We start from the raw sequence: 14,990 nt of genomic DNA, 5'->3' as shown, positions 1-14,990 counted from the left end.
CAATTTCATCTCCCCAGCTAAATCCAAAGACAGATAATTTGCCACCTAGCCTAATATTTAAAAGAGTACACTGGCGTTAGCCTGCCTTGACTTGAAATGAAATCACAGAACCTACTTCACAGGGATTAAATGAACTAGTACACATATAAAGAACTTATGTCTTGCCTGGTACATCATATGGTAAATATTAGCTATTCTTCTTATCCACCCTCTCAACTCATGCATTTGCACCTGGTGGTCCCCTTGCCTGGAATATTACCTCTCACCATCCATCTAACCCCTGCTTCTCTTTCAAGATTCAATCCAGGAGTCAGATTCCTAGCAAGTTTACCCTGCCCCACCCTTCCATCTCGTTAGTCTCCACCGCTTCCTATTCAAATTATTGTTTGCGTCGGTCACTAGACCGTGAACTTCCTAAAGGAGGGATAGTGTCTTCATCTTTTTGGTCAAAACCTAAAGACAGGTGCACGATACTTTCTGAATGACTGCACAGAAAGCGCCCCATATGTAATTAAGTCTGTTAATAAATATTCCTAAACGTTATTTTGTCTTGTGTGTAGACCTGCCCCGAATACAGTACAGGAGCATCTTCAAAGTACTTCCAGTGGGTGCCCTGGACAGCAGCTAAGAACCCCGGGGTAAAACGAGTTTCCCCTCTACTGTTACAAATCAGAAACCTCCTCCGTAAAAGCCTCAGATCTGGGAAACGCGGATGCATATGCCAACTTTTGAGTCTCAGTCTGCGCCTGCGCACGTGACCTCTACACGTCTGCCTCTGCGCCTGCGCCGCTCAAGTTAGCGCGAGGCTACTCAGTCGAGGGTGGGACTACGCTTCGCGTTTTGGGATTGGGCGCTGAAGGCCAAACCGGACGGCGCGGAAATGACGTCACGCCGGCGGCCCTGCCGCGCGGTGGCTGCTGGGTGCCGCACGCCTTCCCATCCTTCTCCTCTCCCCTCCCCCATCCCTCCCCGCCCCCTCGGCCGCTCCGCTCCCTGGCGTGACTCGGCACTGAGAGTCCCGGGAGAAGACTCGGCGGTCGCCACCTCTTCTGTCCAGGCCTCGGCCTTCCTGAGCATCTCTCCTTCCTCTCCCAGATCGTCTTCTCCTTCAGTTTCGAAGCCAGTGGCGTCGCGGCCACTCTGCCGGGCTCTCTGTGAGGATGGTGGGGGTGAAGCCCGTCGGGAGCGACCCGGATTTCCAGCCAGAGCTGAGCGGCGCGGGCTCCAGACTCGCCGTGGTCAAGTTCACCATGAGAGGGTGAGGCCAGGCTCGAGCTCTGTGGGTCCCCGTCTGTCCTTACTTGCTTTCCTTTCACTCTTTGTTGGCCCTGGTTTCCTAGCCGTCTGCTGCCCCGGAGTGTCCGGCAGTCGCCGCAGCCCCAGGAGCTGCCGGAATTAGGCCTCGTTTCTCGGGTGTGAACCCCCATTTATGCACAGGGGTTCCTAGACAGGCTCGGGGGCCTGGCTGGCCGGCTTCTCCAGCTCAGGAGATTCCTCACCTGCTCCTTTTCAATTCTTTGACAAACTGGTTTTGGGGGTGGCCCGCCCCTATTCCTTCCAGCCTGTGGGAGTCTCCGCAGCCACCCTTGCCTGAGCCTGACCCCTTCTTTCTGCGGAGCCAGCTGTCATTTGCATCTCCAGAGCTCCAAAAGCTTAATTTACCGAACACTTTGTTTCTCTTCACCACCTACATCTCTCTAAAGCCTTTGAAGATTCATATGGGGCGATCTAACTAATATGCGTAGCTCTGAGTCCTGAATTTCTGCTAATGCATTTCGAACTAAGTTAACGTTGGGTTAGGGTGCTTTTTAAATTATTTGAACTTTTTTCTTCCTCGTTCGGCCACTAACTTGTAGCTTAGGCTCCCCTATGTATGCGATTGCAACTGATCACACACGACAGTACATATATAATATATTTCAGGTGGACAGTTGGCCGGATGTCTTAGTTTGACCCGGCTCTGTTTTTTCATTTAAGAGGACAGGGATCTTGAAAACTGTTAACTGTCTTTGGTAAATATCAACAAAATTATAGGTCGTAGAAAAGGTGGACTATTTATAGTGGATGTGTAGTAAAGTTCCTTTGTAAGAATGACATGTTGGAACTCGGCGTTGAGAACCAAGATTTCAGCGTGTGTGTGTGTTTCACAGATCTCTCCTTGTGTATGTCGATAGTATTTAGTTAGAAGTATGAGAGGTTTCCGCTTTATTTTCCTTGACCCCTTGGCGTTATTTATACATCTAACTTGGAGCAGTCTACTGCTGGTATCACTGTTTATGTAACACACTTTCTTGTACAAATAACTGTATAAACACAAAATTCCATTTTGAATTTCAGAGCAAAAAACAAAGTTTCTACTAGATGGTTCACTAAATGTTGAGTATATAAATGGTGGCATTAGGATTATATCGTTTTAGGGAATGGATGCAGATAGATATGAAAACAAGTTAAGACTTATTTTTGGACCAGTCTCTCTTACACTGAATTGAAAAAGGATAGTACCTTGCATTTCATATGGTGGGCTAGAGTACCCATATGATATACGGAATTTTACATTTACTAAATTTAAAAGGATAAGTGATGTCATATATATAAAACACCTAAAAGGAATGTTAGAATTCTATAAGTGTGTCTTCTCATTTTTAGCAATTTTGTGATGTCTGTATTCTTAATAATAGGGGAATACCTGTAGTACATTAAGTATCTAGGCCACAGTGGAAAAGGGAAGATAGGATTTCAATAAGGAACCTCACCTCACTTTTAGTTCACTTTTCTAATTCTGGCCCGTCGAAGCTTTTATACTTTTGTCCCTCAATGATATATTGTTTTTCTCCCTTACCATAGCAGTGGGAGAGATAATAGAATAATAAATAAATATTGATTGAAGTGAGAAAACTGGGGAAACATTGCTGCGAAGGAAGGTTTTTTCTATCAGTGTGGTGTCACTTAAGCATAAGCATAACTGCAGACATTGATTGGTAAAGAACTGTTACATTTAAAAAGGTATTTTAGTGGAATTAAAATTTTTTTTCTTTGTAAAAACCGAGGGAAAATTAATGTTTGGATTTAGAGTAAGTTCAAAAGCATATTTATATTACGTTTACAAATCTGGTAAGATTATTGTATTTACCTTTAATATTCCTCGAACTTATTGGCCATTAATACATCCTGTCTAAACTCATTGTCAATAGGACCCCAGAATTATGTATATGACGGGTCAGTATTAGACTCAGAAACAACTGTATTCAGTAAAATCTTGTAAGAAACCTCTTAGATCAAAGTTAATGCTGTCCCAGTTTACACTGAGGGCATAGTTTCTCCAGCACCTATTTCATTTCCTTTCCAACCCTATTTTAAACCTTTTTTCTTTTTTTTAACTTCTATGCTTTATCCACTCTCAGTCTAAATTTTACTAAAATGATACATAGATTGTTCTCCTGTGTAAGAATCTTAAGTGGCTTACGATAAAATATATATAACATAAAATTGACCATTTAGCCATTTGTAAGAGTATAATTCATTGGCATTAAGGACAGTCAGCCATGTGTATCCATGGATTGAACCAAATGTGGATAGAAAATATTTGGAGAAAAAAAATTGCATTTGTGCTGATCATGTACACACTTTTTTCTTGTCATTATTTTCTAAACAATACAGTATAACAACTATTTACATAGCATTTACCTTAGGCATTATAAGTAATCTAGAGATGATTTAAAGTATATGGGAGAATGGTCGTAGGTTATGTGCAGATACCATGTCATTTTCTATTAGGCCCTTGAGCATCTGTGATTTAGTGTCTTGCTGGAGGTCCTGAAACTAATCCCCCGGATACCCAGACATGACTATACAGTCACAATGTTGTGCCACCATCACCACTGTTTCCTATAACTTTAGACAGAAATTCTATATCCATTAAAGGATAACTCCCCATCCTTACTTCTCCAAAGGGACAAAACTGTACCCATTAAGCAGTAATTTGCCCCTCCCCATCTACCTCCTTGGTGACTTCTATTCTGCTTTCTGTCTCTATGAATTTGTCAATTTGTGGCACCTAATATAAGTGAAATCGTAACAATATTTGTCCTTTTGTTTTTGACTTCACTTAGCATGGTATTTTCAAGGTTCATCCATGTCTTAGTATGTCTCAGAATTTCATTCTTCTTTATAACTGCACAACATAATCCATTTATTTATATGGCAAATTTTGTATACCCGTTCATTTTTTGATGGACATTCCAGTTGTGTCTTCCTTTGGCTGTTGTGGATAATGCTGCTAGGGGACATTGCTATACAGGGATCTCTGCTTGCTTGCTTGCTTTTCTTTTTTCTTATTTGTTAGAGACAGGGTCTTGCTCTGTTGCCCAGGCTGGAGTGCAGTTTTGAGACGATGGCTCACTGCACCATTGAATTCCTGGCCTCAAGCAATCCTCCCACATCAGCCTCTCAAGTAAATGGGACTACAGACACATACCACCATGCCCGCTAATTTATTTTTTGTTTTAGAGACTAAGTCTCACTTTGTTGCCCAGGCTGGTCTAAATCCTGGCTTCAAGCGACCCTCCCACGTCAGCATCCCAAATTGCTGGGGTTACAGGTGTGAGTCACTGCGCTGGGCCTTCTGTGCCCATTTTTGAATTGAGTGGTTTGTTTTTGGGTTGAGTTGCAGGAGTTCTTTATATATGCTGGATGTTAATATTTAATTTGCAAATACTTTGTCCCATTCTGTGGGTTGTCTTTTTCTTGATGGTGTCCTTTGATGCATGAGTTTTAAATTTTGATGAAGTCCAATTTATCTATACTTTTGTTGCCTGTGCTTTTGGTGTCATATTCAAGAAATCATTGCAAGATTCAGTGTCATGAAGATTTCTCCCTATGTTTTCATCTAAGAGTTTTATAGTTTTAGCTCTTAAGTTTAGGTGCTTGATCCATTTTGAGTTAATTTTGGTATATGTCATAAAGTTAGGGTCCAATTCATTTTTTGGCATGTGGATATCTAATTTTTCCAACACCGTTTATCGAAAACACTGTCTTTTCCTCATTGAATGATCAGCACCCTTTTCCCAGAGTATTTTTTAAGGATTAAAATAGTCAACGCTTACATATTCCTTAGTCTGTGTAAGGAACTTGTTTAAGCTCTTACATTGACTCATTCATTCCTCAGAATAACCCTAACAGCTATCCCTGTTTTACAGTTGAGGACATTGAGTCACAGAGAGGTTAAATAACTTGTTTAAGGTCCCGTTAATAAATGCATCGTTTGAATTATAAAGTGCTGTTCTTGATCTTTCCAGCCTAAGGAGAAAAGAAATGCATGTTCATCTCTGTGTATCTGCACAGAGCCTGACAATTTTCAATATGCCTTTCCTTAAATAATTTACACCTCTGCCTGCAATTCATTTCACTCTCTGATATTCTTTTTGGTAATATTTTTCAACAGTGTCTCCAAATTGTTACTTATGCCCAGATACATTTTAGTGGTTATAAGTAGTACCAGTTTTGTTGTTACTAAAGGGTTAAAAGAATATACATTGTGTCGTTCGTTGTCCCCAGTCTACCCCCTCCCCACCATTAAACAGTGTGAATGATTTTTTTTTTTTTGAGATGGAGTCTTGCTCTGTCATCCAGGCTGGAGTGCAGTGGCATGATCTCAGCTCACTGCAACCTCCGCCTCCCAGGTTCAAGCAATTCTCCTGCCTCAGCCTCCTGAGGAGCTGGGATTACAGGTATGCGCCACCACACCTGGCTAATTTTTGTATTTTTAGTAGAGACGGGGTTTCACCATGTTGGTCAGGCTGGTCTCGAACTCCTGACCTCGTGATCTGCCCGCCTCGGCCTCTCAAAGTGCTGGGATTACAGGTGTGAGCCACCACACGCAGCCAATGGTTTTTATCTTGAATTGATGAATGTATCACTTTTGTAGATAATGTTTACCATGCACTGATTTTTTTTTTTTTTTTTTTGAAACAGGGTCTCGCTCTGTTGCTCAGGCTGCAGTACAGTGATGTGATCATGGCTCAATTGCAGCCTCGACCTGCTGGGCTCAAGCAATCCTCCCAACTCAGCCCCAGCAGTAATTGGAACTACAGGCACGCACCACTGTGCCTGGCTAATTTTTTTTTTTTAATTTTTAATTTTTTTGTTTTTTTTGAGACAGAGTCTCGCTCTCTCGCCTAGGCTGGAGTGCAGTGGCACAATCTCAGCTCACTGCAAGCTCCACCTCCCGAGTTCACGCCATTCTCCTACCTCAGCCTCCCGAGTAGCTGGGACTACAGGCGCCCGCCACCACGCCCGGCTAATTTTTTGTATTTTTAGTAGAGACGGGGTTTCACCGTGTTAGCCAGGATGGTCTCAATCTCCTGACCTCGTGATCCGCCCGCCTCGGCCTCCCAAAATGCTGGGATTACAGGCGTGAGCCACCGTGCCCTGCCTAAGTTTTAAAATTTTTGTAGAGGTGGGGTTTTGTCATGTTGCTCAGGCTGGAGATACATTAAATTTTCTTAAAGCAGATCTGCCTTTGTAGTTTGTTAGGATTTGTTACAATCTAAGAAGGATGTCAGTGTATATTAGGATGTTGAGTTCTAATAGTTACAATAGCTTGTCCAAATAATTGTATATTAAACATATGTTAATTACATACCGCAAAATTACTGATAACTGAAGGAAGTTTATTAAAGTACAGAGTTAGCAGGCCCAGTAGTCCATAGGAACCAGGCAGAAAACGTTAGCAAGTAGCTGTAAGACTAGGGCATATTGAAGCCCTGGAGAACAGAGTTGCTTTATTTGTTAACTTTTTATTGAAGTGCAAATATACAAAAATGTGCAAGAAATAGATCATTAACTCCAGACTCCTCGCACTGTCCCAAGCTTCTTCCCACTACTCTTGAATTCTAACACTATAGATCAGTTTTGCCCGTATTTGAACTTTATAGAAACAGAATCATACAGTTATGTAGTTTGTCTGGCTACCTTTCAAGAGTGTGTACACAGTTTAATCTTGGCAATTGATTTGGAAATAACAATGAAAGGCACTGTGTAGGACATTGTTTTGGAGTTTTTAGCATAGCTGTTAAGAGTTGGGTTCTGGGATCTAATTTAAGCTTACTAGTTTGTTGTTCTTTAGAGTCATAAAGCTTAAATGAGGTGACATGAGTTTGTGAATGCGTAACATATAGTAAGTGCCCAGTGAATGCTAGCTGTTTTATGTAATTAATAATACCAATTGTGATTAAGCTTGCCCATTAGTAAACATAGCACATGTATAAATTGCTTAAAGTTTTACCCTGCAGGAAAAAAGAAAAAAAAATTCTTTAACTATGGCTTTAGAAAGCATATTATCCACTTACCAGTTGTGTGTATTGACACAAGTTGTTGCTCAAGATAAGACACTTATCTTGAAGGGAAGGACAGTTAGCTAGTTCATGAAATGGAATTTATTTTATATTATGACTGTAGTAAAAAGTGTATTAAAAAGAAGCTAATGCTCTTTCAAAGAAGGCTGATCTTGGATTGTATTTAGGAATTGCCTGTTCTAGTGGTGGCCCTGCTGCGAACTAGGATGTTTGGTGTTGGGCAGGTCATCTTCTGATCTTCAGTTCTTACTCATTGGTTAATTATATTAGGTTATGTCTGTTTTAAAGTTTTAGTTTTGTGGGTTCCTTTTTTTTTTTTTTTTTTTTTTTTGAGACAGAGTTTCGCTGTTTTTGCCTAGGCTAGAGTTCAATGGCGCAATCTCGTCTCACTGTGACCTCTGCCTCCCAGGTTCAAACGATTCTCCTGCCTCAGCCTCCCAAGTAGCTGAGATTACAGGCATGCGTTACTAGGCCCAGCTAATTTTGTATTTTTAGTAGAGAGGGGGTTTCACCATGTTGGTTAGGCTGGTCTCGAACTCCTGACCTCAGGTAATCCACCAGCCTCGGCCTCCCCACAGTGCTGGGATTACAGGCGTGAGACACTGCGCCCGGCTGGGTTTATTTCTTTATACATTGTAGAAAGCTAGTGGTTTACTGTATTCTTTTTCTCAAACAGCATAACTCAAAATCCTTCTAACGTACACATTTTATATATTGGACTAAGCAGATAAGTTTTCAGTCAAAGAGAAGGTTTAGAGTAGAAAAGTAACTTTTTTTTCCTTCATTTTAAATGTCTGGACTAGGTGATCTCTTGAACCTTTTGCAGTGAAATAAGAAATCGTAGATTGTGCAAAGGGCAGCTAATCAAGGTGTGTGCAAGAGAAAAAGGTGTAATTCTGAAATTCAAGCATACTGGGTGCATAATATTGTAGAGCTGGGAAAAGTCCTTGGAGAGTCCTTTTATTTTATACAGAGAAATCAGGTGACTTGTTCATGATCTCAGCTAATGGAAATTTGTTTACTCTCAGCTGCTCCTGTTAAGGAGACAGACATCTTATGTAAAATGATCAATTGGCTGGGCACAGTGGCTCACACTTGTAATCCCAGTACTTTGGGAGGCTGAGGTGGGAGAATCACTTGAGTCTAGGAGTTCGAGACCAGCCTGGGCAACATAGGCAGACCTCGTGTCTTCAAAACATCAAAAATTGGCAGGGTATGGTGGCACGTGCCTGTAGTCTCAGCTGCTTGGGAGGCTGAGGTGGAAGGATCACTTGAGCCTGAGGGAATGAGGCTGCAGTGAGCCATGATTATGCCACTGCACTCAACCTGGGTGACAGAGTGAAACCCTAAAAAAAAAAAGAAAAAAGAAAATGATCGATTTATTTGAATGATTGTTTTGTGAAAGTGTGCTGCTGTATATATTTGTGAGTTTGTATATATTTATGCTTCTCTGCTGATGCATTTTGATTTTTGACCAAAGTTCCAACCTCTGATGGCTAACTAAAATTAAAGAATCTAGATAAAGTTAAATCTTGAAACAGTTTTTTGCACAGTAACCATAATTTTAATAGTCTGTTCAGCTGCAAGATGTGTGTCTGTAACACCAGTTAGCTCGTAAATAATTGATGAATAGAGAGATGTCAATGTGATATGGAAGTTGTATTGGTTCATGTGTGATTATTCCTAGGTAGTGAAAAATAGAAATAAAACCTTCATCTGGAAGCAGAAAGCTCTCAGCCACACAGGCAAATTCCCTCTCTTGTTTATTTTAAGAAAGTTAATGAAGTTAAATAAGAGTGCCTACACCTAGCGCTTGTTCCCCAGAAGGGTTTATTTTCAGTGTTGCATTTTCTCCTGTCCCTTCCTTAATGGCAGCCCCACTGGCTCAGAGCTCCACTTCAGTCTGCTTTGTCACAACACCTGTAAGCATCATTTCCAGTTGATTTTGTTCTTTTCAAATATTCCCCAAGGTCGCTTCCAGCTCTGAGCCACATGCTGGGATGTCCATCTTTTTCCTGAATCCTAGTTACTGTCTTTTTTTTTTTTTTTTTTCCTTTTCCAAGTTGGAGTCTTGCTCTGTTGCCCAGGCTGGAGTGCACGATCTTGGTGACCTTGGCTTAACTACAACCTTCCGGGTTCAAGTGATTCTCCTTCCTCAGCCTCCCGAATAGCTGGGACTATAGGCATCCGCTATCACACCTGGCTAATTTTTGTACTTTTAGTCGATATGGGGTTTCACCATGTTGGCCTGGCTGGTCTTGAACTCCCAACCTAAATTGATCCACCTGCCTTGGCCTCCCAAAGTGCTGAGATTACAGGCATGATCCATCATTGCGCCCAGTCTGGTTACTGTCTTTCTTACTGATCTTGTTACAAAATTGCATGGGTTTCAAGTAGTTTGCCACAAACTTATTTTTCCCATGAATTCTCTCTTTTTGGTGTGTGTTTTTGCAGGAGGGTGGTTTTCATGAATGGATATATTGTACTGTAGAATGGATACCTCTGTAATTTGTGACACCTGTGTAAATGCAGTTTAAATTCTTTATTCTCAGCTCATTTAATATTTTAAAATGAAAATACCTATTCATCACAAAAAAGCAAAGGATGCAGAATTATGGATACTAACTGTTCATTGTGCCTGTCTCTGTCTTTTTACCCCCTATGCATTTATATATATACATAGGTTTGAAATGTGATCCTAGAGAACGTTTTATAATGAGACTTTCTTCCCCCCTAAACACTGCAAAGTATCAGGCTGGCGTGCAGTGGTGTGATCTTGGCTCACTGCAACCTCCGCTTCCCAGGTGCAAGTGATTCTCCTGCTTCAGCCTTCTGAGTAGCTGGGATTACAGGCATGCGCCACCATGCCTGGCTAATTTTTGTATTTTTAGTAGAGATGGGGTTTCACCATGTTGGCCTGGCTGATCTAGAACTCCTGGACTCAAGTGATCCGCCCATCTTGGCCTCCCAAAGTGCTGGGATTATAGGCGTGAGCCAGCGTGCCTGGCCCCTGTCATAACTTTTTAAACTAGTTTTCCATTAATTGCCATTTAAATTGTTTTCTAACTTTACTATTACAAACATGTTACATTGAACTTCCTTATACTACATGTTATTGTGAAATAGAGTAAGTGTTGTTAAAATGGAATAGACTTTCAAAAGGGCAATTATTGGGTCTTGGCTTGTGTTCATCTAAAATGAATAGATATGACCCAATCAGTGGCCTTTGAAAAACAGTGTAGTGATATATATTCCCATTTATAAAGTTTAAGACTAATTTTAGTTGACTGTAAATATTATTTTCTTAGATTTTTGGTGTATGGCTTTCAGGATAACACAAGGTGAAATGCTGATTGAAATGTTAAGAATGTGGAGTTGATCACAACTTGAGTTTTAACATTTGTTTTTATTTTGTGCATTAGAATTTGCTTTTTCTTGCATTTCTTATTTCTGCAAACTTTTATTGAGACATATATGGCACACAATTAGAAATGTATAGTTCAATTAATTTTCACAAACTGAACACACCTATTTAATCAGCTTCCAGACAAACAAAACATTGCTAGCCTGCAGAAGTCTTATTCTATCAGTAACTCACTAAGGTAACCATTGTCTTGATTTCTGATACCATTGATTGGTTTTGTCTGTATTTGAACTGTATGTAGTCATATAGTATACGCTAGTAGTTGCTTTCTTTCCTCAATGTTATTTGTGAGGTTCATCCATGTTTTTGCAAGAGGTTTTACACCAGTTATTTTCATTATTGTGTAGTATTTCATTGTATAACTATAATTAGCTTACCCATTCTTCTGTTGATAAGAATTTAATTGTTTCTGATTTTTGACTCTTAGAACTATTACTAATAATACTTTTTCAAATGTTCTGAGGTGAACATGTCTCTTAGATGTATCCCCCAGGAATGTTGATGGGTTGGTGTATTTTAGCAGTTTGGTTTTTTCCCTCCAAAATGGTTAATACCAGCTTGCACTGTCACAGTATATAAAAGTTTAGTTGCTCTGCATTCTTGACAATACTTAATTCTTCTTGTAGCTATTTTTGCTGAGTTGGTTTCAATCTGCATTTCCCGGGTATCCCTGATGACTAATGAAGTAGAACATCTTTCCTGCTTTATAGAAAGTTTTTGACTTTATTTATTGACTGTTTGGATAATCTCATTTGTCAAGTACCTATTCAAGAGTTCATTCTTTTTCTTTTGGGTTTCAGTCTTCTCCTTGTTTTGTAGGAGTTCTTTACGTATTAGAAGTATAAGTCCTTTGTTTGATATGTTTTGCAAATACTTTTTCCTAGTCTCTTAAAGACATTTTTTGATGAATAAAAGGTTTTAATCTTCCAGTTTATCAAATATAGTCCAGTCTGTCAAACCTTTTTTTTTTTTTTTTTAGTACTTCTTGTGTTTTGTATAAGAAATCATTGCTTAGTTTGAGGTTTTGAAAGTGTCTTCCTGTATTTTTTCCTAAAACCCTCATTGTTTCACCTTTTACATTTAGATCTACAACCCATCTGGAATTGGTTTTTGCGTATGGTGTGTTGAGATTCATTGCTTTTCCTGTATGAGTATATAGTTGATCTAGCAGTATTTATTGAAAAGACCATCCTTTTCCCACTGCAATGCTACATCAAGTTTTTCAGACATCAGAGTACTGTATGTGAGATGGGTCTGTTTCTAGACTCTTCTTTCAAAGGAAAACTGATCTGATCATTTTGCTTATTCTTGTACAAGTACTGTATTCTCTTAATAAAGGTTTATGATAGTTCTTAAGATCTGATAATATAATTTTTTCAGATTAGAACCTCAAAACGACTTGGGCTGTCCTTGGCATTTCTCTATAATTTTTAGAATGGAAATTTGTTAATTTCTACAAGAAAACCTGCTGAGATCTTACATCAGTTGTAAAGATCAAATTGAGTAAAATTGGTATCTTGGCAATATTGAGTTTCAAATTCATAAGCAGAGTAAATTCCTCCATTTATTTAGGTTTTCTTTAATTTCTCTCAGTGAGAACAAAGCTGGAAGACTTAACACTATTAGTTATGAAGACTAAATGTAACATCTGGGCTCATTAAGACAGTATGGTATTGATACAAGTATATGTAAATAACTTACTCAAATAGACCAGAGAATCAGGCCTAGGGTTATGGTTCATGCCCGTAATGTTTGCACTTTGGGAGGCCCAAGGCAGGAGGATCACTTGAACCCAGGAGTTTGAGACCAGCCTGGGCAATATAGTGAGACCCTGCTTCTCAAAAAAAAAAAATTTTTTTAGCTTGGTAGCTGGGTGTGGTGGCATGCACCTGTAGTTGCAGCTACTTGGAAGGCTGAGGTGGGAGGATTGCTTGAGCCTGGAAGATTGAGACTGCAGTGAGCCATGATCATGCCACTGTACTCTGGCCTGGGTTATAGAATGAGACCTTGTCTCCAAAAAAAAAAAAAAAAAACCGGCTTGGTGGCTCATGCCTGTAATCCCAGCACTTTGGGAGGGGCCAAGGCAGGTGGATCACCTAAGGTCAGGAGTTCGAGACTAGCCTGGCCAACCCAGTGAAACCGTGTCTCTACTAAAAATACAAAAATTAGCTGGGCGTGGTGGTGGGCGCCTGTAATCCCAGCTACTGGGGAGGCTGAGGCAGGAGAATCAGCCCAGAGATGGAGGTTGCAGTGAGCGGAGATCACTCCATTGTACTCCAGGCTGGCCGACAGAGTGAGACTCTGTGTAAAAAAAAGCAAAAAACAAAACAAAACAAAAAAAAAAAACAGAGAGTCAAAAGCCAGCAATATCAGTGTTTGTTCTATTTTATGTTTAATTGACGAGTGCTTTAGAATTACAATCTTTAGTGTTATTTTACTTAATTTTCCTTTTCTAACAGGTGTGGGCCATGTTTGAGGATTGCCCCAGCATTCAGTTCTATGAGTAATAAATATCCACAGGCTGTTTTCTTGGAAGTCGATGTACATCAGTGTCAGGTAAGGGAAAGGAATCTTTCTTCTTTTTAATTTACTTTTGAATAAATTTGAAATCCAACATTAATATTCTTCATTTATCTCTTGATGCACATAGTACTTATTCCTTTGAAGATAGGAAGATGTTATGTTGATGTCATTATTACAGATGTCATTATGGCTGCATTAGTTAAGAAGAGTAGCACATTATTAATTGCTTCAGGTTTGTATTAATCACCTTCTGATATAAAATTAATACGATGTTGTTAATAGGTCACCTAGCAGTTCTGTGTATTACATTTCCTTATATTTTGCAAACCTAGAATTATATCTTCTACCCCCGAGTCATTGGCATTCTATAGCAGTGGCAAGGAGTTCTTGGTTGTAGTTTGAATTGATCAGTTTGTTATCTTATCTCCAAATGGACACACTGAGCAGAAACTTTAAAATGGTGATTACTGTTGATTGAGCCACAGTGTTGTAGGTGAATTGCCCTGATTATTTAGTTGGAATGGTATGTGGCAGTTCTGTATTTGTATATGCAGAAATGTGGGGAATTGTTAAGGGAAAAAAAGATTGGAAAGCTCCTTCCAATACTAAAAAGTAGAGTCTTTAGTTCTAACTAAGGAACAACTCTATAGCTCTGCAGCTTTATCTTTGTTAAATTTCTGAGTGTGGAAAAAATTTTAGAATATTATGTAGTGTGTAGTTACTTTGGGGGTTTGTTGAAAACCCTACATTACACACATTTATGTTTCAGCACTTAGTTGCATGTTATTGCACTATATCATTGGCCCCTGATTTAATCACTATTTCTAAAATGAAAGTGCTTTCTCCTGGAGCTGTTCTGTCAGGTATTGTAACCACTGGCTACATGTGGTTATTGAGCACTTTAACTGTGACAAATTCATATTGAGATGTACGGAAAGTATACAATACAGTCAGATTTTAAAGACAGTATAAAAAATGTAAAATATTGCATTATCTTTTTATGTTGATTAGATTGAAAATGCATATATTAGATTTCCTGTAATATTAAACTTGATTTTACTTATTTTGCTTTTTTAATATAGATAATAGAAAATTTACAATTGCATGTGTAGCTCACATGTGCTACATATCCATTGTTTTGGGCAGCACTTTCCTGAAAGGTCATAGTTTTTTCACCTAGAGGCTTTAAGAATACATTCCTGTGTTATCTTTATGTTCTTTTTCTTTAAAAAGTATAGTAGTGACTTTCATAATATTTGAATATGTAAGGTGCCATATTTGCTTTACTGTTTCCTTTATACTTGTCATGAAAACTTAAACTAGGATACTCGGTGGTTATTAGGTAATTTCCATTCAGTAGTTAGTCTTATACAATTGTGGAGCTAGGACAGAATTTATAAAGATAGCTGTTAGAATGTGTTTGATGGGTGACCAAAAGTCATTTCTGTAAGAATAAAAATTGGGTGACGGTTGCAGTGCAAAATACATTACATGCTCTTTTAACAGGCAGATTGGCTACCGGTTTTCAGACGTGCACTTTTTTCTAGTAGTAGTGGTTTGTGTTGACTTTATCAATACCCTTCTTGGTTATTCTTTTTGAGAAATACCTGTAATTATGAAAGACCTGTCTGGTGTTAAGCACAGTTTCTGCATTGGAAGCTAATTTTTCTACTGGATGATGTATTTACCAG

General features: G+C 39.3%; 1 protein-coding gene across 1 annotated transcript in view; it reads left to right on the top strand.

Moving 5' to 3' along the window:
* Nucleotides 1-14,990, top strand: part of TXNL1 (thioredoxin like 1) — a 48,772-nt gene that overhangs the window by 11,852 nt on the left and 21,930 nt on the right. The window contains exons 3-4 of the mRNA XM_003827245.5: nucleotides 561-1,258; nucleotides 13,236-13,332. Of these exons, the coding sequence (XP_003827293.1) occupies nucleotides 1,161-1,258; nucleotides 13,236-13,332 (195 nt within the window). The 5' untranslated portion in view covers nucleotides 561-1,160. The remainder of the gene's footprint in view (nucleotides 1-560; nucleotides 1,259-13,235; nucleotides 13,333-14,990) is intronic.

This window comes from Pan paniscus, chromosome 17, assembly GCF_029289425.2.
Source record: "Pan paniscus chromosome 17, NHGRI_mPanPan1-v2.0_pri, whole genome shotgun sequence".
Classification (NCBI taxonomy): domain Eukaryota; kingdom Metazoa; phylum Chordata; class Mammalia; order Primates; family Hominidae; genus Pan; species Pan paniscus.
The sequence above is the reverse complement of the archived record's forward strand: the minus strand, read 5'-3'. Positions and strand labels throughout refer to the sequence as shown.